The following is a 24,080-nucleotide window of genomic DNA, read 5'->3' on the forward strand; positions in this document are numbered from 1 at the left end:
CCCTCGCTCCCAGGAATTTTCGCATTCTTTGGAGAAGGCAACTCCTGCATATTGGCCATGGCCATCTGAGAGATATCAGCAGTTAAAAAAAATACATCACACCCCAATGCAAGGCTTTGTAAAAGTCAACGCTTGCAGCTGCAATCAAGAGATTCAATAATTGCTTCTGCAGAATTTGCGAAGGTGGCAGTAGTTCCACCTCTTTGAGAGACCCGCGAAAGGACAGTCCCTAGAGGGGTTCGGAGCTTTGCACACGGTGAGGAAAACCTTCTCCGGTCCAGTTCTAAGCCGAGGAAAAGTTCTTTGTGCAAGAAGGAAAAAGCGCCCCGAGGTACAAAGAGCAGATTTAAAGGAAGGAGGATTCTTTCTGCACGCATCTGCGAGGGGAGCTCAGGCTGACTGTTGGGGGCGTGTGGGAAAGGAGATTTTTTTTTAGGGGGCTGCGGGCTGCGGGTTCCCACCTCCACCCCTCTTGGCGCCCCACGCTCAGGCAACAGTTGGTCGTGCGGGGCCGGCTCCGGCTCCGGGTGGGGAAGGGGAGTCTCGCGATCGTTGAGGGGGGGGGTGGAGGGAGGGGGGAGGGCGACGGGGGGGGAGGCCATGACGTAGGGTGGGTGGACGGAAGTGGGGCAGGGTTGAGGGTTATTTAAAGAAGGGGGGCCGAGCGCAGGGGTTGGAAGCGGACCGATTCCTCACTCGGGCTCTGTCTCGCTCTTTCCCAGGGAGCAATTGCCGCCGCCTAGGCACCGCGTCCTTCTCCTCGCCCCCCTCCTCGTCCCCCCTTTTCATTCCCGCTCCAACGCCATGGAGCCAGACACCGTTGCAGTGGCAGCCACCGTGGCAGCCCTGGATGAGAGCGGCGCGATCGTGGTCCTAGAGGACGATGAGCCGGGGCCGTCCACCTTCAAGGAGGAGGGAGCGGCCACCCTGGCCGCGGGGAGCGCGGAGAAGGGCGACAAGAAGAAGGAGGTAAATAGGCAAGGGGGTGTGTGTCTGTGTGTGTGCGTGTGTGCGTGTGGGGTGCACGGCTCCGAGGCTGGTGTCTGGCGAGGGGCCCAAGCCCTCCCCCTCGGGCGCCGACAGGTACCCGCGGAGCTCGGCGGGGCTGGAAGGGTGCGGGGCGAGGGGAGGGAGGTTGCGGGAGCTGGGGGCGGGGGCGGCCGATCGGGCTTGGCAGCCGCTCCCCTCCCCCCTTTCCTTCTCGCAGTCCGGAGGGCGGGGGCGGGGCGGGGCGCGGCGCGGGGTGCCCGCTGCCCGTTATTCCCGGCCTTGGGAGCCCCTCGACAGCCCCCGACCCCCTTGGCCTTCCCGGAACTGGGGTAACGGGGTGGGGGATGGGGCCGTGTAGGAAAAGCCTCCGCCCCTCCCTCTCCCCTCGCTCGCTCCCTCTCCCCCCCACCCCTTCCCGTCGGCCTCTGCCTGGGAAATCTGGGCCCTTCAATCCCACACTCGCGCTAAAAGGGTTTTGCTGGGGCTCTTTTTTTTTTTTTTGCTTTTTGCAAAGCGGAATGTCAAGGTGTCTGTGGTTGAGAGGCAGGGACTTTGCGAGACTTAACAATTGCTTTGATTGACAATGTCTGCCTTCGGGATGGCGGGGGGCGGGGGGCGGCGGGTAAATCATCCCTTGTTCATTGGGTCCCCCGTCTGCTGAGGGAAGGGGTTGTCACCCCGAGAAAAGGAGCCCTTCACGTCGTATCCCCGAGCCCCCACCAATCCGGACCCCAAACTGAGGCGCATTGGACGCTGCCTTAGGAAAATTTCCAACGTGTGCACCCTCACCATCTCCTGCCCCGCCCCCGACGGTATAGTGTTTCACTCCAGGGCCACGCAAATGATCCCTCTATCGGGCCCCAAGCCTTCCAGGCTTCTGCCTTCTTCTCCTAGTGGGCGCTGCTCGCTCCTGGACACGAGCAGGTCCCCCCCCGCCCCGATATTTTTCATCCAATGTCTCCAAGATGAGCTGCTGCTAACGTGCATAAGGTTATCTCTCAGAGGCTTATTCAAAGCAAATCTAGAAAATATGCATTATTTCCATAAGGCGTATTTCATATGAACTGAGATAAAATGAAATAAAAGCCAATAAAAGCTCAAAAGGAGTTGAAAAACTGGGCCAGAAACTAAGATAATGCATAAGGCTTCGGGCTGCACAATAATTACCGAATGGATCCTTTATGACTGGATTTTTCTATCCCTCCCCCACGCCCGCATTTATGAGTAGACGATTCGTAATTTTTTAAATATGGAAGGTAATTAAAATTATGCTTTAGAGATCTCAAGTGGCTTTGTCTGAACCATTACATGACATGATACGGGTAAATAAAAAGCTGTTGAGGGAAATTAACACCTTTCGCTGTGAATTAGAATCATTTTAAATTTGACAATTGCTTAAGCGATATATTTTACTGTTAAAAGGTTGATAAAACAGAAGGACAATTGTAGTGCTGAGTGAAAATCCTGGGAAGCATACAGTTTAAGATTTATGTGTTCCTTGGATTAGTAAGACAATTTTGATGATGAAATCAGGCATCAATAAAAATCAACTGTTGGAAACATCCGAAATTTGTGGAGGTGCCTTTTATTCTCTGGACCGGTTAAATAAGTGCTTAACTGTGTAATAGATGTGGAAGTTCCAGCTTGTGTAATTTTTTTAATGTGTGGACTGGAAGCACTAGGTTGATGCATATTGTATTCATATTGTATTCATAAACTAGGTAGCCTCATTAGAAATTTTCCCTACAGGGGACATTTGGACACAGAGACAGGTGCACAGGGAACATCATATGAACATTGGTGTTTGCTTCAGTAGGCTGAGGAATAACCAGAGACTGAGGGCATGGAACAGATTCTTCCCCAGCCCCTCCAGAAGAAGTATGGTCCTGCTGAAATCTTGATTTCATACTTCTGACCTCCAGAACATGAAACAACAAATTTTTGATGGCTCTAAGCCCCCAAGCTAGCAATCTCATTAGCTTATTTTCTGCTCAGCACAGAAAAACAGGTGTCATGTGCAAAATTTTTCTGGATATCTTAAGTTTCTTAGTATACTTACACAGTTCTTTTTTCCCTGTTTTTCTTTAAAACCAAAATAGAGGGCTGGAGAGATAGTACATGGGTAAAGGGGTTGACGTTGTAAGCAGGTGATGTTGGCACCACAGAGGGTCTCCTGAGCACCATCCTATATCTGTCCTTCTACTTCTTGGAGACCATTCAGCGTGATACCCTCTAGCTGCATCCCTGTTGTGGCAAATGGCACGATTTCATCATATAGCTGGGTTGTATTCCATTATGTATACATACAGACTCCAGGTTCTTGTTTTTAAAAAAATTTTTTTTTGTCGGGGACTGTAAAAAACTAAAGCTCGCCGAGGGTCACGTGCACTGGCAGGCTCTCTGGGCGGCTCTGTCTCACCGCCCGCGTTCGGTGCTCTGGACCCACTGTGTATGGGCTGGATCAGGACGGCCGGTGGTCAAGGACAGGCGAAGGAAGAACGAGGACCAAGCTGGTTGCTGATTAGTTACCATTTATTCAATCTTCCATCTTTCTCATCTCCCGCACTCCCAGCTCCGGCCTCTCTCTGGATCTACAGCAGCCTCTCTCCAATCTCTCTCCTCCCTTTTTCCTCTCTCGCCCTTGCCCCTAGGTTACACACAGCCAGGTAGCAAAATCAACATAAGAAAGCCCTTCCTGAGGGCTGTCAGGTTCAAAGGGAACACAACCTGGGGCCTTCCAAAGCCCTTCCTGACTGCCAGTAGGCAAAATACCTCTTAAGGGATTTTTCTTTTCTCCTTAGTCCCAACACTCATTAACATCTTAATACTAGTTATTTTTGCATGGACACAGCAAGAGATACATTGAGGTTTGCAAGGCAGCTCTCCTAACAACATCTTGCCACAGGCTCAGACCACAGCACTCAGGCCAGATTAATCACTCCTCACCCTAGCAGGGTCCAAATCTAGTTATCTCTGTTTGGATCATGACAACATTTGTCCATGATCAAGCTCTTAACTTATAGTTAAGCATTAGGCACTTTGGCCAGGCCCATCTCGATGCCAGGGTAGCACACAACTCACCGCTTGCTCTGGGTCCGTCTCGTCCCTTGTCAAGACCCTGCTTTTGGGGTGCTAGGAAGTAAGGGCAGCTGAGGCTTAGGTTGAGAGGATAGATGCCCAGGAGGAAAATATCATGTAAAGTCAAATGACTCCCAGATTACAAAAGCATAGCATTTGCTAAGTCTTCCTGTGTCCATACAAAAAGGACATGGCTCTGAATAAACTATGCAAAGGACTTCAAGGAGAAGAGAAAAACAATATTTACAAGTCAACAGAACACTAAGAAAGAAGCTACAAATAAACAAAGAGGAATGGGAGCACTATAACGGGAGTAACCCAATAAACCTAAAGTACCTGAGGCTATGTTATCCTACAGGGGACAGCTAGTGGTGTTTGAGGCTTGCTTATTCTGGCTCTGAACTCAGGGATCATGCCTGAAAGTTCCCAGGTGACCATATGTGATGCCAGGCATCAAACCCAGGTTGGTTACGTGCAAAGAAAGAGCCTTACTCATTGTACTATCTCAGCAGCCCCCACAAGTTCCTTTGATGTTTGGTCTCTTTCATTTGTGAGACTATTAGCTATCACTTTTTTTGTGTTTGTGTTTTAGGTCACATCCATGTGCTCAGGGCTTACTCCTGGTTCTGTGCCCAGGGGTCAATACTGGAGTGGGGGTGAGGTGCTCAGGGAATCATATGGGATGCCAGGGTTTCAAGCTGCATCAGACACAGGCAATGCATGTGCTGTGCCCATTGTGCTAGCTCTCTGGGCCCAGCCATGACACTTTTTCTTCGTTTTGGGGCCACATTCTGCTGTGCTCAGGGTTACTCTCAGGGATCACTCTTGGTAGAATTCAGGAGACCATACGAGTGCCAGGGATCGAACCCAAGTCGGCCGTGTGTAAGGCAAGCACCCTACCCATTGTACCTTTATGCTTCCCAATCACCACTATCACTTTTTAACACATTGATGCTGGTGTGTACCACCAGTGGCTCACACTTGAATGTGTTCTAATTAACACAAACTGCAGTACTGGTGTCATGTTAAACACTTTGGATACTTTTACTAGTCGAATGTTTTTGAGAATGCACAATTAATATAACAAAGCTATAAAATCATTAACAACTGTAAAATACAAAAAAAAAATTACAAGTGATGCATCAAGAAGAGGGATATAATTTGCTCTGAACACCAAGGAAGAAATTTTACTGCAATGAAATTCCTGTGTTTTTGTTTGGGGCTCACTATGACTTATAGTCTTGCTCATGTCATTTGCCTTTGCTTTTATTTTCTGGAATACAGGAGACCACATTTCACATTTGCTAGAATTGTATATCGAATAAAAGAAAATGAGCTCTGAATATTATTATTAGGTAAAAGTAGAGGAAATTTAGTGGATTGGCTTGTGATATTTAACTACAGAAAGGTATTTTTGCTTACTCTCTGGTTTTTTACTTGGTTTTAGTGACAGTTGGATAACCTTAATACTGTGGAAATTGGAGTTGGTATTTGGTAATGAAATCATCAAGGGAAAGGTCACAGTCATTAAGCCAAGGTATCTTGATGACCTTGTACTGCATTCTTATGACATACAGATTACCAGATAAATTTCATAAGGGATTCAGTAGACTACCTTAGTCACTTTTTAAAATCGGGTGTTGGAACATTGTATGACTGAAATCTAATCGTGAGTAACTTGGTAACTGTGTCTCTCATGGTGATTCAATTAAAAAATTAAAAAATAATAAAAAATCTATGAAAAGTGCATTTTTATTTAAAAAATTTGTTCTATTTCATTTTTATTTTGGGGCCACACTAGGGCTTGCTCCTCACTCTGCACTCACGGATCATTCGTAGCAGGGCTCAGGGGACCAGATGGTGTGTCAGAGATCGAAACCAGATTAGGCATAGGCAGTGCAAACACCTTCTCTGCTGTATAGTCTCGCTGACCTCAAGAAGTATATTTTTAAAAACATATAACTTATACAGATGTTGAATGTTGTGCCAATTAAGTAATTACCCAGAGCCTTTAATAGCTCAAGAATAGGAATTTTAATTAGTGTAGAATTAAAGTTTTATGATATTCTACTGCGAGGCAAGCAAAAAAGTAATTAGTAAGATGTTTTTCTAATACTTAAATTAATTTTCTGTAGTGAAGTTTGGTTCAACATTATAAGATATATACTTACCAATTTGAGGCCAAGAAATTTTCACTGTTCTGAAACTTGGAAACCAGATTTCATATACTTTTCCATAGGGAGTTCGTCACCAAATTTCTTTTATTGCTTTAAAAATGAAATAGAGGTGCAGTAGAGGTAGTACAAGGGTGGAGGTGCATGCCTTGTCTATGGCTGAACCTGGTTTCATCGAAGGCACTGCATGGTATTCTGAGTACCACTGGAAGGATCCGTAAACAAAGAGACTGCAGTAGCCTCTAAGTATTGCTGGGTGTGGCCTTACACTGCCCAAATAAAATAAAATAAAATAAAATAAAATAAAATAAAATGAAATGTACAGTGTATGTGACAGTTCAAAAAATGTGGAATTGTGGGGCTGGAGTGATAGCACAGCGGGTAGGGCATTTGCCTTGCACATGGCCAACACGGGTTCAAATCCCAGCATTCCATATGGTCCCCTGAGCACCGCCAGGGGTAATTTCTGAATGCATGAGCCAGGAGTGACCCCTGTGCATCACCAGGTGTGACCCAAAGAAGCAAAAAAAATGTGGAATTGAGGGTGTTTTGGAAGTTTTGCATTCTTACGATTCAGGATTGCATTAAAATCATCCTACATAGATTATAAATGTCTATATATCAAAATTCATGTGTGACTTTTGCACTGAAACTCTTGAGCAACACCACGTTTTGGGGCCCTTGAATTCCAGGTTTGGTTGGCCAAGAATTGTTGCTAGGGATCCCCACGCCTCTTGTGGAGTACCACTTGGGAGTCCCCTCCCACAGAGTTAAGAATAACTGAACATTATTTAATCAATCGGTGCTCCAAAGCAGATCTTGGACCAGGGTCAAACTCCATAATCTTAGTTTGAATTCTCTTAAACTTGAAAATTTAATCTTGGAAGACATTTCATTAATATTGGAGCCATATTTATCTTTTGTTTTTCTTATGTTTCAGAGTCACATTCTATTGTTTTATGAAAAGAAACAGGGTAATAAAATCTATGATTAGATGGACACCGTTTTAGACTTTCACTTTAGCTTTTGACAACAGATCTTGGTGTTGGAATATTAAATGCAACAAATTATTGTGGACAACTTTATACAAATAAATGAAAAAAGAAAACAGCAACCTCCCCTCCCCAAAACAAACAAACAAACAAACAAACAAACAAAAGCAACAGATCTGTGTTCTGGCTTTTGTGTAAAGTCCATGTTAAAACAGAAATGATCTTGGGTTTGGTATGGGTGGATAAGCTTATGTTTTTTTAAAAAGTTCCTTTTTGATTTCACGTAAGGAAGGAGGTGAATTTAACTATTTGTGTCTGCAAATACAAATGTATACAAATACAAATACAAATATGGGCTAGATGTATGCGATACCCACCCCAATCGAATCCCCACCAGATAATTTCAACACCTTTCTTTGGCCATACCTGGCAGTGCTCAGGGCTTATTCCTGGCACTGCAATCAATCAGGGATCACTCCTGGCAGGTTCAGGGGACCATATTATTGAGTGCCAGGGATCAAACATGAGTCGGTTGAGTGCAACGCAAATGCCCTACCTACTGTACTATATACCCCTGGCCCAATTTTATTGTTTTTAAGTAGGTGATTGATGTTAATTTTTACTAAATTAATAGACTATAATATCAAAGGTTCTGAGAAAATACTGCTACCAAATATTTGCAATGTAAATAGTATAAAATTTTTCTTTCCAGTTGGGAAAAATTACCATAAGTCAAAATGTTGAAATATACTATTTCATTATTTTAAATATAAATGATCCAATTGCACTGAATTAAAAAGTTTAAATGGTCCTGCTATACTATGAAAACAATTTAAAAAGTAGTGTCTTTTCAGGAACAGAAACCACAATCTTTTCTTCTGAAAGTCTGGCTTGTTTCCATTGCATAAAGGAGTGTTTCTGAGAATGAATATTTACTTAACTTCTTTGGTTTGTGGTTGATAATATTAACGTACTTTGAATTTTAAAATTTATTCAATAGTTATATCCTTTCTTTTTCATTAAAATAAAAAATATTGGTGGAAAGGTGCACTGTTGCACATACTGTTTTTTAATTAACGCCATTTCTCTGGCTTTTCATATTCTTTGGATTTTTTTTATTGGACCTCAGGTGCACAGACTGGATTAATTATAAGCGCTGCTTCATGACATGCTCTCATCATTGGTCCATGCATGGCCCATGTTGATTTATTTATTTAGAATTTAATTAATTTTTACTCCTTTCAAGTGAGAATGTTAAGGCCTTGCTTTGCAATTTGGTGATTTATTTTCTTTGAAATTCTAGAAAAACGTTTCTCTGTTTCAACTCAAACTTGCTGCTAAAACTTCTAAGTCTGAAAAGGAAATGGACCCAGAATATGAAGAGAAAATGGTAAATATATTCTTGGGGTAGGATAGTGACCACTATAGCTCGTTTTTATAACAGAGATGTGAAAGATGAAAAATTACATGTGTATAGATAATGAATACAGAATCAGATTTTAGAGTTGGAAAATAATCTATGATTCATTATAATGGATTTTTGTTGAACAAATGAGTCGCATATTTAGATGAGGAAAAGGTTTAGGGGAACTATATGGAATTGCTCAGACCAGACATCCCTTCACCTTTGCTCTGTGTTATTTTCTTCATAATAAGGTGTTTGATGCTTGAAATATTTTATCCATTAAATTAAGGTATCATTGGTGCTCTCAGTATGGATGAGACAAAGCAGGTCACAAAGTCAGAGTAATTTATTTTTCTTCCGCTCTCCTTGCTTTTGTTATATGAATGAATACTACATATTATGAAGCATGTAATATAGTAAATTTTTAAGGGAAGACTGTTTATCCTAGTGCATGAAAATATTACAGATTTAAGCAGTATAATCTCAGTTGTGCTCAAATACTGTTTTGTTGTACATTTAGTAGTCTTAATTATTTGTTACTAAAATTTACATTTCAGCATTAACTAGACTAATCCTGTGCTATCCTTCAAAACTAGTCAAATTGGTTAACTTAAAAGGAAAGTTAACAGGTTGCTGGAAGTTAACTGGTTGTGGGGTCATTTTTTGCAATGATGTTATAAAAATAAGTAGATATATGCATATTTTGGTTCTTTCTAGCAGTTTCACAAAACTCCATGCCTTCATGTTTAAGGCCATGTCTAATGTAGACAGTTAATCTTTCAACAACTCTAAAAACAACATTCCAGTGAAGATAACATAAAATGGAAAGGTGTTGGCTTCCTTCCAGCTGCTGGCTTGAATATATTTCTCTAATTCTATTTATGTTAACGAACTCTTCTAAGTTTTTGGTGTTATTAATTATGCATCCTTCATTAGTAATTAGATATTCTCTACCCAGTGGTCAGAAAATGAGAATTAAAAATCTTAATTTTTTTCTTTGTCTAGAATAATGTATACTTCTCTTGCTATTTTAAGACTTTAAGATTTTTGAAGAACAACTTTTAGTAGAAAAATGTATTGCCTCTATATGTTACAAATTTTATGATCTTTTGCTATATATTGAGGAATTTAATACACATGAACTTTCAATAGTTCATATAGTCATCATTTCACTTACTTGGATATCTATGTATATGTGTGTGTTATGCTATTTTCCATTGTTCTGTTTCAGGAGAAACTATACTGTTAGCATAAAAAAACTTCAAGATCATTGCAATTGAAAAGGGAAATGTTTATTATTTTATTGTACTATATCTTGAAAAATATTTTGAAAGATGAAACTGTATACTAAGTTTTTATTTATTTACAGATTGAGCTTGAAGATTCTTATGAGTTGTTTATGGTGTATATTCACACACACACATATATATCACGGTTAATAGTTCACATTACTGTATTTGAGTAACATAATGTATTATGATGCTTGAATTTTAATTATATTTGAGTCACATAATGTATATGATGCTTGAATTTTAATTATTTAGGGAAATAACATCATTAAGGTTGAAACAGGATATGCATTTTGACTTGACTCTTTAAACTTGGTGCTTCTCATTAGGATATGAACCGAATTTGGTTTCAATTTAAATTATTGAAAAATAGTGTTTTCCTGCTACTTTACTGGTCATGGGAGTTTGGGAAAGTTACTGTCGCAACTTTTTAGCTGGAAAGTGGGGTAAATAATAGTACTTGCCTTATAGATGTGTGTTAAGTGGGATCCTTTGTTTAAAGTGCTTAGAATATAGTACACAAGTAAGTGCAATATAGGTGTTCTAAATAATTTCGAAGGATTGAAAAATGAAAATAATTACCTTTTTCTTTTGTTTTGCAAAATAGAAAGCAGACCGAGCAAAGAGATTTGAATTTCTACTGAAACAGACAGAACTTTTTGCACATTTCATTCAACCTTCAGCACAGAAGTCTCCAACATCTCCTTTAAACATGAAATTGGGACGTCCGAGAATAAAGAAAGATGACAAGCAGAGCTTGGTTTCTATTGGAGAGTAAGTTGGCATCTCTCTGCTTTATTTTACCTCTCCAACCTCCTATACTCCTTCTCCTCATACCCCTTTCTTATGTATTCAGTGTAATTTTATATTAAAAAGCAAGTTTATTGATCTTGTAAATATGAATTACAGGCATAGATTCTAATTGGTCCTCACTAAAAAGTCAAAGCTTTAAAGAAAATGTAAGCTGGTTTAGGCCAGGGACAAATATGGCTTAATTTGTAGGGCACTTCTGATGCTTGGTACTGTGCATGATCCTTTTTGCCCCACCGTTGCAGCAAGCCTGGTATAGTCCTGGTGGCCTGTCTAGCCTTGTTGGTGGCACTGCTGGGCCCAACAGGAAAGTAAGGCGGAGAACTCATCAAAAAGGAGTGCCTTCTGACCTCCATACCTCCAGCACTGATGGAAGTGGCTCCATCAGTACTGCGGTTAGGGTGCATGAGCCCAACCCAGGTTCTATTCTCAGCACCCACTTGGTTCCCAGAGTTTCTCACAGTGCTGTCCTGGACACCCCCAGCATATTCTGAATGACCTGAGTGTACCTGGCAGGCACAGCAGAGCCCAAGTGGCATTATACCCTCAGGCCCTTGTATTGAACTGCCGACAGGTTGGCTGAGAATTGCTGGTGGCATCTCCCAGCTTCCAGAGCATTTCTTGGGAGCTCCCAGTCCCATACAAACTTAGGTGGTTTCTACCAACTTATAAGGAATCCCCTTGCTAGCTGTTTTCCCCAGAAAACATACTAGCAAGGTAGGCAGACTTAACTGACAACCTTAGCGTTTGTGTTGCATATTAAGATATAGTTGATCCTTGAATAATAGAGGTTTGAACTGTGAATTCACTTATGCATGAAATTTTTTTAAAACCACAGCTTCTGGGGCCGGAGAGACAGTACAACAGGGTAAGATGCTTGCTTTGCACGTGGCTGACCCAGGTTCTATCCCTGGCACCCTCTCTGGTCCTCAGAGATTGCCAGGAGTGATTCCCTGAATACAGAACCACGAGTGAGCCCAGAGCACAGCTGGGTGTGGCTCCAAAACAAAAACAAACAAACTACAGATTCTGCATTCAGGGATTAAATTAAGTGTGTGCGTTGATTGGTTGTCACACCAGATTGGAATTCATGTGGGCCCATTAAACACTGATTATTTCCTATTTGCAGGTTCCATGATCAGGGATTCAATCAACCACGCATGTCAGGGTTGTATCCTCTATGCATAATCTATGTATGTATGGAGGATTGACACTAAGTTACATGTGGGATTTTAACTGTGAGTCGGGGAGATGGTGGTGGTGGGTGCCAATATCAACTGCTTCCCCTCATTTATGTTAACGGTGAATTTTCCTCCCCACTTTTTCATTTTAGCTACCGCCACAGACGCACAGAACAAGAAGAAGATGAAGAACTACTTTCAGAGTGTCGGAAAACAGCAAATGTTTGTGTTAGATTTGAGGTATCACCTTCCTGTAAGTACTTTGTCAAGGTTCTTGACATTATTTTTTCACTTTTGTTTTACAATTTTTTTTTTTGGGTCTCTCAAGCAGTGAGGGCAAAGAGCCCGTCTGACTAGTTTTGGCCAACTGACCATTGGTTCAGTGAGATTTTGCAGTGTTCGGGACCTCCAAGGTTGCATCTTGCAGTGCCAATCCATGGTGGGCTGCATTCTAGGCATACACCTTTACCCTGTGCTATATCTCAGGGCTCTGGTTTTAGAAAGTTTTACTTGATTGTGTTAACAAAAGTATGATTTTTTTTTCCTTCAGATGTGACAGGAGGACCACTACGAGATTATCAAATTAGAGGGCTGAACTGGCTGATCTCTTTGTATGAAAATGGAGTCAATGGTATTTTGGCTGATGAAATGGTAAGGAGTTGGTCACCATGAACACAATATCAATTATCAGTATTAATATAATTTTCTTTTTGGTTTTCGGCTCACACCTAGCGATGCTTGGGGTTACTCTTGACTCTGTATATAGGAATTACTCTTGGTGGTGCTTCGGGAACCACATGGGATGCCGGTGATTGAACCTGGAATGCCTTACTTGCTGTACTGTTTTTTTTTTTTTTTTGGTTTTTGGATCACATCCGGCGATGCACAGGGGTTACTCCTGGCTCTTCACTCAGGAATTACCCCTGGCGGTGCTCAGTGGACCATATGGGATGCTGGGATTAGAACCTGGGTCGGCCGCGTGCAAGGCAAATGCCCTCCCCGCTGTGCTATCGCTCCAGCCCCTGCTGTACTGTTTTTCTAGTTCCAATTTTAAAATAAAATTTAAGTACTGCTTCTCCTGAAGCTTGGGGGCCAATAGTAGAGTATAGAGTTATTTCTTTAACATCTAGAACATATTTTCACAGACCACATTTTTTGAGAATTTTTTTCAAATGTTACAAAAACCTATACTTCTTTTTTTTGACTTTGTTGTCTAAAAAGTGAAAAAATGAAACATCTGTGCCATAGCTTAATGATATCTGTTTCATCCTTTGATTTTTTCTATTTTTATCTTCTACTCTTACTTTCTATAGTACCTTTTGACTTTTATTTTACTATTGATTTACATTTATGTTTCCATTGTAGGCAACTTGAAATATAATGTTTTCATTCATTGTAGGCTACCTGAAATCTGTTTAGGAATGAAGTGAGGGTCTATAAAGCAATTAGTAAATGATTGAATGAATAAACCAAACAATAAATGAGTATCATGAATGAATGCAAAATCTCAAAAAGTATTATTAAATCAGAAACTGATTTAAAAGAAGACAGTGTGAAAGTTAAGGCAATGGCTTTCAGGTACAAATTTGCTGGCCGATGTCAGTCCATATAAATTTCTGAATAAGTAATAGCTACTTAACATGTGATATATATGGATAAAATTCACATTTTATAATATTAGATTTGATATTAGGACAATATATTATTTTAAATGATTTTTTTAAAAAAATGCTTCAGTAGTCTGAAGTATATCTCTACCACTCACAAGTGTGTGAAGGTTGAAAATCAATAGAAAAAAGAATGAAATGCTAAAAGCAATCTTGAGACTGTATTTTTTTTTTTTGCTTTTTTGGGTCACACCTGGCGATGCACAGGGGTTACTCCTGGCTCATGCACTCAGGAATTATACCTGGCAGTGCTCAGGGGACCATACGGGATGCTGGGAATCGGACCCGGGTCGGTCTCATGCAAGACAAACGCCCTACCCACTGTGCTATCACTCCAGCCCCAATCAATCAATCTTGAGACTGTAGAGGGGAACTTCTTAAGCTTTTAAAACTTGTTATTCAATTTTTTTCTGAGAATTTCTTTTTATTTTTGTTTTTGTGTCACACCTGGGGGGGGGCTGGAATGATAGCATAGGGGGTAGGGCGTTTGCCTTGCACACGGCCGACCTGGGTTTGGTTCCTTCGTCCCTCTCAGAGAACCCAGCAAGCTACCAAGAGTATCCCACCCACACGGCAGAGCCTGGCCAGCTACCCATGGCATATTCGATTATGCCAAAAACAGTAACAACAAGTCTCACAATGGAGATGTTACTGGTGCCCGTTCGAGCAAATTGATGAGCAACGGGATGACAGTGACAGTGACAGTCACACCTGGGAATGCTCAGGGGTTGGTTATTCCTGGCTCTGCACTCAGGACTTAATCCTGGTGGTGCTCAGAGGAACCTATGTGATGCCAGAGATTGAACCCAGGTGTGACCTGCAAGCTGTATAACCCCTCTGTCCCCTCCCTGATAAATTTTTAAGTGACTTCAGGCACATAATATATACAATAGATATACAAATCAAACACTGATAATACATCATTATTTTGATGTATTTTGATGTATACATTATTTAATGTATTATTCAAATAAAAGAAATTATTTTAAGATGAAATTTTGTGACCCCTCACATTCATTTAACACAACCCCCCCACAGTTTAAGGGAGGCTTTAGAGTGCCATATGGGGATCAGGAAATCAGGTAAGGAATGATGGCGTTTTGGCATGTTAACAAAATGAACAAAGTAAATGTAAGACCATTTGAGATGCTAATTAGATCAGAAGAATAGATGAAGGTTTAGATTGGTATTTTAAAACCAAATGCATAAAATGGTATTGACAGGGCTGTAAGAATTCTAGTCTGTATGACCAGATCATTCTGGAATTTCTGTGATTTTAGTCCATATGTAGGCATACTTGTTGAGCAACTGTTAGACACGTGGCAGGAAACCCTTTAACTCAAGGGTCTGTAGCGCCTTACATTTAATGTTCTGAATTGGGTACCATTGCAGGTCAGAGGGTTGAGGAGTTTGGCTAATTGAATAACAGAAGGTGCAAGATTATTTATCACAAACTCCTGGATTACAGACTTTTCAAATAAGACATGTTGAATTTATAGTGGTACCAGATATTTATTAATTATTGAAAAAGGGAAAAACTAGGACACTCAAAAATTTGAAACAGTTTGAGAAGAAATTAAAAGTAAATTATGATTTTGTTGCCTAGAAATTACTGCAGTTAATATTTTATTATATTTCTCTTTTAGTGTTTTTCTCTATATGTATTTATTTTGACTAGCTAATATTATGTCATGTGTATCATGTGGTATTTTGATTTTTCATATTCGTACATATTTTCCATATCAAATATTTTGGTAAAAATAATTGCTACATAATATTTCTAAGGAAGATGCCATGGTTTTACACATCTACTCCCTTATCACTGGTTACTTGGGTTGGTTGATGGGAAGTGTCAATAATACCATGTTAAAAATCCCTTGTAATTTAAATTCTCTGGCAGCTCAGATTCGATTTGCTCAAGCTGGCACCAGTAACGTCTCTCATTGTGAGACTTATTGTTACTGTTTTTGGCATATCGAATGGGGAGCTTGCCAGGCTCTGCCGTGCAGGCGAGATACTCTCAGTAGCTTGCCAGGCTCTCTGAGAGGGGCGGAGGAACAGAACCCAGGTCGGCTGCGTGCAAGGCAAACACCCTGCCACTGTGCTATCGCAGATTATTTCTATGGGATCTCTAGAAGTGAAATTACTTGATTAAGCAGTATTAACATTTTAAGATTTTGATGCATTCATAAAACCCATCTCATTCAGTGAAATCTCAGATTAGGTAAACCTTTCTGTAAAAGTAGCTGTAAGCTCAAGTTAATAAAAGAAAACAATGCATAGAAATAAATCCAGAAACTGTTTTAAAGGACTATAGAGTATAGGACATTTCCCCTTTTTTTTTCCGTGAGTTATACGGTGGGTTTCATGGGTGTTTAATGTACTATTTGGGGAGGAATCTCCCAAGAAATGCTCAGAGGACTCTGGGGACCACTCCTGGTGATACTTGGAGTAGTTTTGTGCTTGGGCCAACTAATAAGATGCTACTCAGGCCCAGCAATGCTGGAGACCACTGCTGCTTCACCTGGATGTGTCTGGGGAAGGGATCAAGCAGTGATTTGGATCAAATCAGGGCTTTGCGCATGCCTGACATGTGCTTCAGCCCTTAGAGCAGTTTCCCTGCCCTTGAGCCTAGTTGTTTAAAAGTTCTACATGATCTTTTAAGATTCTTTCTGGCTTCAAAGTTCTTTTATGTTTTGTGCTTTCATGGTCCCACAGATCTTCAAGGGTATGAATTTTAAGTACAGAAGCCACAAAATGCCGGTGTACGAGCTCTGCATGTTGCTGGTCTGAGTTTAGTCTCCATTACTACATGGCCCTTTGAGCATATCCAGGAGTCACTCGCAGTACCATGCCCTGGGCATCACTGAGTGTGGCCTCCAAACCCCCCAAACCCAAATACACAAAGGAATAAAAATGTGCAGCGCCTCTTGGTACGGAAAGTTGTGACCATTTCATGACTTTTCTCTAATAATGTTGGGGAAAATGTGAAAGACTGGTCTAAGCAGACTGATACAATAAGCATGTCTGTGACACACACACACACAATTTTGTGGTTAGTAGAAAAAAGTATGTAGTAGATTTCTTGCTCTTTTAGGAGTAAGTCTCCTAAATGGTAAGTCGCTTAACTTTTCTAACTGCAAATTTCTGGTTTTGTTTTTTGTGCATACTAAGTACTGAATTGGAATGGTTATTTACTTAAAAAATCTTTTAACTTTTTTCTAAGTAAGATAGTTGACAATTTCCTTTTGTGGTCATGCTATTAACAAAATATTTTATTAAATATAATTGACGAATTTTCATTTCCTTATGATGATAATGCAGGGTCTTGGAAAAACTTTACAAACAATTGCTTTACTCGGTTACCTGAAACATTATCGAAATATTCCTGGACCTCACATGGTTTTAGTGCCAAAATCTACTTTACACAACTGGATGAATGAATTTAAACGCTGGGTCCCATCTCTTCGTGTTATCTGTTTCGTTGGAGACAAGGATACAAGAGTAAGTGAACAATAGGTCTGAAAAATGCAATCAAGAGTAACATCATTTCTGGAGTTACTTTGCCTACTATTCATTATGAAAGATATTGAAGTTGATGATTCAGCTACTACTGTAACTAACTATGTTATGCTTGGATAGGCTGTGCTGTGAATGTTTTTCACATATTCAATTCTTGCAACACTAATGAGATAGATATATTACCTACTTAGATAATCAGTATGCATTTGCTTTTAGGAATCTAAAAATTCTATAATAGAACTTCTAAGTAACTGTTAATTTAGAGAACTTTTGTTAATAATTGATAAGAAGTATATTTTATTAGTAGTTATCATTTGTGCAGTTTAACTCCAAAATGTGAAAATTTTCTGACTTAAATTTTTTTACTTCTACTTGACATACATGTACACACATTTGTACATAACAGACATTCACAGATGGAACCTTTTCTGCTAGTACAGAGAGACCTTTTTTTTTGTTTATGTGTAAGACAGAACTTTCAGTTCTGGTCTTTGAATAGCAAAATACATATTCGTATATATTCTTTTGTAATTTTAGAAACTCAGGGTTCTTGTTCAAATTAGCCATTTATCCAAGAGATAGCTTAATGTGCTGGAGTGAATGCTTTATATGCAATAGGCCTGTGTTTAATCCCTACCACCACAGACCACCAGGAGTGATCTCTAAGCACCGAGTCTGATACAGTCCCTGAGCACAGCCAGATATGTTCCCTGAAACAATATAAAAAAATTATCCATTTGTCAACCTAATAGGCTACAGTTCTTTTAGGACTGTAGAATTAATCTATAAACAATGAATTATGCAACGATATAAAAATGATTAATCAGCTTAAAAAGCACCTTATTAAACTTTGTCTTTATTTTGCCTCCAGAGAACTTAGAGTAAATATTTATTCTGTTTCTCATATTTAGATAGGTTATCAAAAGATTCTCAAAATAATGCTTGCATAATGAATTATATAATTTTATTCTTAGCATTTTGCTTGAAGAAAAATTACTTAAATTTATTTAAATATAGCTTATAAATAATTTAAATAGCAAAATAATTGAACTCATAAATTTAAAATTGTAGGCTTGATTCTTTCCTGTGCCTAATATTTTTCACTACCAAATTAGCCACTTAAAACTCTTTCTGCTATTATTTAATGTAGTGCCATTTTTAAAAATAAAACTTGGCATTTTCAAAGTTTTGAATTTTTTTGCTGAAATAATTTTTTGAAGATCATACACAAAATACAAGTATTTGGGCTTGAGTTCTCATAATGTCTAAATAAAAAAATATATGCCATTGGTTTTAAACTACGGAATACCAGGATTGCATGAAGTGTCTCAGGAGTTTTAAAGAAAGATCAAAAGTATCAAAATTGTGACATCCTCATTTATACCCCAGAAGAAGTTGTTTTTCTTCTAGTGTCTTTTAAACTTAACCTTGAAAACCAATCTTTAAAGTAAGCATTCTTCAGCTTGCTACTTATGAAAGGGCTGGCAATTCAGTTTAGTAAATGGTAACGGCAACTTTTAACAGCATGTTAGAGTAGAAAAATAAGTGTGCTTTCTTATAATAAGGTTAGAATTATTGTTTCAATAAACTTTCAAGTTCTTATTTTCTATATACATGCACTCAAACATGTATATGTACATTGGATAGCAACCTAAAATAAAATTTTACTGTAAGCTACGGCCAAAAACCTTGAAAACCAGTAAGTCCTACTAAAAAATAATTCTGGGTTTAGAGACTGATGTTGGTATGTATAAGGAAAATCAAGATCATAGTTACAGGCATATTTGGTACCAAAAGGAATAGATATAGTGCATAGTTCTATTTTTCTTGCCTTCTGTACACATCCTATGGAATCAATATTTTAGAAATAAAAGAATTTGGTATAGGTTTCAATAGTTAAATTGAGTTGGAAAAGGAGAGCTATTCCTGATACTGTTTGATGTTGAATTATCCTGAAGTATAGAGAGATATGTTTCTCAATTAAAATTTTGTGATCCCTTCCTTCTCACTGCAGAGACAGAAGATTTGGAATTGAACTGGTTTTATGCCTTGCTTTGCTACTGAATGTGTGATGCTCAGTAACTGAATCTTCAAGGGCCTTAGTTTTTTTTTACTTACAGAATGAGAACTTTTGGTTTATGTGATCTTTAATATTCTGACAAGATACTTAACTCTACATCTTCACAAATTCCAAAGCTCCTAGTTATACAAATTTCTGATATATGTTCTGCCAAAATGAGTACCTTAGTTATACAGATTTATAAACAGAGCCATATTAAACTAAAATTATACATATGTTTGGTAAAACTGTAGAAGGAACCACTAAACGTTCATAACATCAAACCATGATAATGTGTTTGCAGGACAAGTGGAAGAAGCTGACACCATGGTTCACCATGTCTAGAATTTCCTTCTGTCTTAATAAACTTTTTTCATATGACTGAGTTCCTTAATGTAACAGGTCTTTGTAAGGACCTGTTTTTGCCTCCCTCCTTGGCTTTATACCAGGAAATCCTGGACTAAAATTATAGGCATTCAATAAATACTTGTATGAGTCTATAGTGTTTGATGCGTAACTGTGAATTTATGAAATAAAAACTTCACACTGAATGGTCAATTTTGTTTATGGTCTGTAATTTCATATTTATAGCACTAAAGAGTTCTGTCTAAATGTAGATTTTGCTGTTCCCTGTTAACTTTAGTGGTTTTGTTTTGATCCATAACATCTGGAATTGAGCTCATACAAGTTAAACTTGCTCTTGTCATTTTGGTTACTACATGGGTCACTGCTTATGAAGATTTAAAAATATTTTTAATAGTCTTGCCATTGAAAGTAGCCTCTTCTACTAAATAGAACAATCCCCCTAAAATCACATTGTTGGTCTTATATCAACATTAAGAAGCTCACAAAACTTGAAAAAATTGAGTGGGCTTTCATAATCGCTTTAACAAAGTGCATGGCTCATTCCTAGAAAGTGAACAGAGGTTTTCAAAATATTGGAATCACTCATGATACTGAGATTTTCCAATTTGTTGAATCATACCATGACAGTAATACTTAGATTTTGGTGAGAATATGGAAGAGACAGCAGTTATTTTGCCTATGCCTTTTGGACCTCTTGTAGCTTGATGAGTAAGTTGCTGATCCGGTGATATGAATCTCTCCTGTTCATCGATTCTGCAGTCATTTGCTGTTCATATTTGTAAGAAATTTCTCTTATGTTAATGAATATGTTATAATGTCATCCATATATTTGACCACATAAAGGCTCATATTTGAACCTCAATTTTTGTATCACTAAATGGACAAGACTGAATGATTCTTAGGATTGCTTAGTGTTATTAATATTCTGTTTGTGTTTTAATTTGGTGATCATCTTGTCAGCTTGTTCTAATATATGGAAATTTATTTTGCATCAGGCTTCTTTTATTCGTGATGAAATGATGCCTGGAGAGTGGGATATTTGTGTTACTTCTTATGAGATGGTAATTAAAGAAAAATCTGTATTCAAAAAGTTTCATTGGCGATACTTAGTCATTGATGAGGCTCACCGAATAAAGAATGAAAAATCTAAGGTAAGACAATTTGTAATAGTTTTATTAAAACCCTTTTTTTTGGTTTGTTTTTGGGACACACCCTGTGGTGCTTGGGGCTGTTCTCAGTTCAGGATCCAGGGGTTGCTTCCGGCAGTGCTTAGGGGGCCATGTGGTAAATTAGGGATCAAACAGGGACCCTGCATGCAAAGCATGTGCTCCAGCTCATTGAGCTATCTCTTCAGCTCTCAAGCACAGATTTACTAATTATATATATATATACATATATATACACATATATACATATATATATATATGAATCAGCATGAGATACACAGTTACAAAGTTTTCAACGAGTAGGTTTTAGTCATACAATGTTCCAACACCTGCCCCATCATCAATGTACATTTCCCATAACCAGTGTCTCCAGTTTCTCTCCCAACCCCTCCCAGCTTGCCTCTATGGCAGACACTCTTCTCTCTCTCACTTGCTTGCTCTCACTTATCTTTCTCGGCATTATGGTTTGCAGTACAGGTGCTGAAAGGTTATCAAATAAGTCCACTTACCTCCTTTAAGCATTCAGTTCTTATTCAGAATGGTCATTTCCAGCTCTCATAGTGATCTCTTCTCTATCCTAACTGCCCTTTCCCCCGGGGCCAACACATGTGGCAAGCTCCAACCATAGGCCAGACCTCCTGATCCTTGTTTCTACTATCCCTGAGTATTCATCTCAGACCTTTTAAAATATCCCACAAATGAGTGCAATCAGCCTGTATCTGTCCCTCTCCCTCTAAATCATTGCATTTAGCATGATGCTCCCCAAGTCCATCCATTTATAAGCAAATTTCATGACTTCATTTTTTCCTGGTGGCTGCATAGTATTTCATTGTCAAGCACAGCTTTTAATGTAAAGACAATTAGATGTTCATTTGCTGTATCTCCTGTTGCAGGATAATTTTGCTATGCTGTAGTATTTAATATTTTGATGATATTTGGTTACAAATATCATTTGCACTGATTTATTTTAAATTGAGGAGCCACCTAAAGTATACCCATATGGATTAGAAAAAGCATTTTCTGGAATTATCTGACTTGTGCGAATTAGAGTGTGGTGTTAACATTGAAAAATATCAATATTTTTTGCCATTCAACTCCATCAACAGTAGGAAAAGCTTCAATTATTATGATGAACCTCTCTTTGGATCACTGGGCTACTTTGGGAGAAACAGGGACAGAACTGGAGCAAAATCACCAGGTGGATCATACTAATTTCAGATTGGAACTAATACCTGATAAGAGGATGCATGGTAGAGAATAATTATTTGTTTAAGACCATTATAAAATATGTTTGTTTTTTGGTAGTATTATTTTTATGTCTTAAATTTTGTGGTCTTATTTTGAGAGTATTAATATAAGACTTCAGGGAACTCTTGCTCAATAGTTTAAATTTGTGATTAGACCAAGATAGAACTTGGGTAGGCATATATTTGAACATGAGTGGTGGGGAGAATGAGACTTTATTACACAAAAAGTGACAAGTCTGGATTCGATGGAGAAGTTCTGGCTGTTTATGTGAACCTCAAGTGGGGAAAATAACATTTTAAATAATTAGTTTTTAATTAATAAGTGGGGTAGACATCTCAGGTATGAGTATGGCTTGCATTCTTTTAAGTACAGAAGTGTCTAGATTATTTTGTTTGGTCTGTCATATTAATTAGTAAAATTCTTCATAGAAAAACATTTTTTGCAAATTATTTTTAAAGTATCACTTTATTCTGAAGGTGAATTGGTTGGATAATGAACTGATGTTGAGATTTCCAATTAAGTAAAAAAAATGCTAACGTGATTTTTAACTTTTCTAGCTTTCAGAGATTGTTCGTGAGTTCAAGTCAACTAACTGCTTGCTTCTCACGGGAACACCTTTGCAAAATAATCTGCATGAACTCTGGGCATTACTCAACTTTTTATTGCCTGATGTCTTTAATTCTGCAGATGTAAGTTTTAAGTTCTGAGTCCTAAATAGAATTTTCTCATGTTCCCAGGCATCTGTGTTTAAAACCTAAGACTATAGATGGAATGTATAGTTCTTTTTCACATGTAGTTTTTTCCCCGTGTTTTCTTTTTTTCCAAGCTTTTTGAAGTACATGTTTTTCAAATTGAGTTATTTAGAGAAACAACAGTTCTTTGAGATTATCCTACCTTCTAAGTCTTTTTCTAGATCACTTTGCTACCACAATTTATGACAGGAGGTATGTTGAGCACAAAGAAAGTGCATTCAACATTTTATTCTTATCAAATTGGAAGAGATTGAGACATTTTTGAATACTAGTTTGACATGTGGAGTTTTTAAAAAGATCTTTGTTGTGCCAGGGAGATAGATAGCACTAAGGGTAAGATTCTTACTTTGCACAATGGTGACCTGAGTTTGATCCCTGGCACTATGATTCCCTGAGCCCACCAGGAGTTATCCCTGAGCATAGACTCTGGAGCAAGTCCTGAGCACTATTGAGTGTAGCCATAAGAAAATCACAAAGTGGGGGACGGAGCGATAGCACAGTGGGTAGGGCGTTTGCCTTGCACGCGGCCGACCCGGGTTCGATCCCCGGCATCCCACATGGTCCCCCAAGCACTGCCAGGAGCAATTCCTGAGTGCAAAGCCAGGAGTAACCCCTGAGCATCGCTGGGTGTGACCCAAAAAGCAAAAAAAAAAATAAAAGAAAATCACAAAGAAAAGCTCTCTGACTATTCTAGGCATTAATGTTTGGTGAGTGATTACAGTGAGTGGCTTGAAATACATTTTGTATATGTATCATTTATATAGTCTTATTAACTATAGTGAAATATCCACTGGCACTAGGGGCTTACTTCTGGCTCTGCACTCCGGGATCACTCCTGGTTGTGCTTGAGGGTTGTATGAGTACTAGGAATTGAGCCAGGATCAGTGGTGTGCAACACAAGCACCTTAATCTCTGGACTATCTCTCCAGTCCATATATCATTCTTTATCATTTTAACATAGGGTTATGCCAGTCTAGTAAATTGAATGATTTAAGGATTTTCAAGCTTGATTTTCCTCATGTCTTATATCAACTGATAATAAAAGTATCTATATAAGCTATCTCTTGGATTGTATAGCTTATCTTTTGCTTTTATTTTCGATAACATTTTCATTAGCATTGGACAATTTTGATATTAAAAATTTTGAGGGTCCTCCCCAGAGATACTTGGATGCCCAGGGGCCACTCTGGTAGTACCTGGTCAGGTGGTAATGGCCTTGCTGGTTTTGATGTTTGGACCTGGTTGCTTGAGTTCAGAGCTTTTAGGGGCAATTGGGCTACTTTTTCAGTGCTGGGCACCACATGGCACCCATGATGCTCTGTAGACCACCAGAGTTAATTCGTCAGTGCTGGGGACTTATGTGGCTCGAACTAGGGACCTG

At 39.1% G+C, this 24,080-nt stretch overlaps 1 protein-coding gene across 8 annotated transcripts in view; it reads left to right on the forward strand.

Annotated features, from left to right (window-relative positions):
• The first annotated feature begins 640 nt into the window (after positions 1-640).
• SMARCA1 (SWI/SNF related, matrix associated, actin dependent regulator of chromatin, subfamily a, member 1) overlaps positions 641-24,080 on the forward strand; it is a 104,451-nt gene continuing 81,011 nt past the window's right edge. For 7 of the 8 annotated variants that reach the window (XM_055122714.1, XM_055122715.1, XM_055122716.1 and 4 more), the window contains exons 1-8: positions 641-969; positions 8,538-8,624; positions 10,536-10,702; positions 12,072-12,172; positions 12,470-12,570; positions 16,911-17,090; positions 20,529-20,684; positions 22,505-22,636. In XM_055122714.1, coding sequence (XP_054978689.1) covers positions 805-969; positions 8,538-8,624; positions 10,536-10,702; positions 12,072-12,172; positions 12,470-12,570; positions 16,911-17,090; positions 20,529-20,684; positions 22,505-22,636 — 1,089 coding nt within the window. In that variant the 5' untranslated portion in view covers positions 641-804. The remainder of the gene's footprint in view (positions 970-8,537; positions 8,625-10,535; positions 10,703-12,071; positions 12,173-12,469; positions 12,571-16,910; positions 17,091-20,528; positions 20,685-22,504; positions 22,637-24,080) is intronic. The other variant, XM_055122717.1, reaches the window with a different exon arrangement.

The sequence above is a fragment of the Sorex araneus genome, chromosome X (assembly GCF_027595985.1).
Source record: "Sorex araneus isolate mSorAra2 chromosome X, mSorAra2.pri, whole genome shotgun sequence".
NCBI lineage: Eukaryota > Metazoa > Chordata > Mammalia > Eulipotyphla > Soricidae > Sorex > Sorex araneus.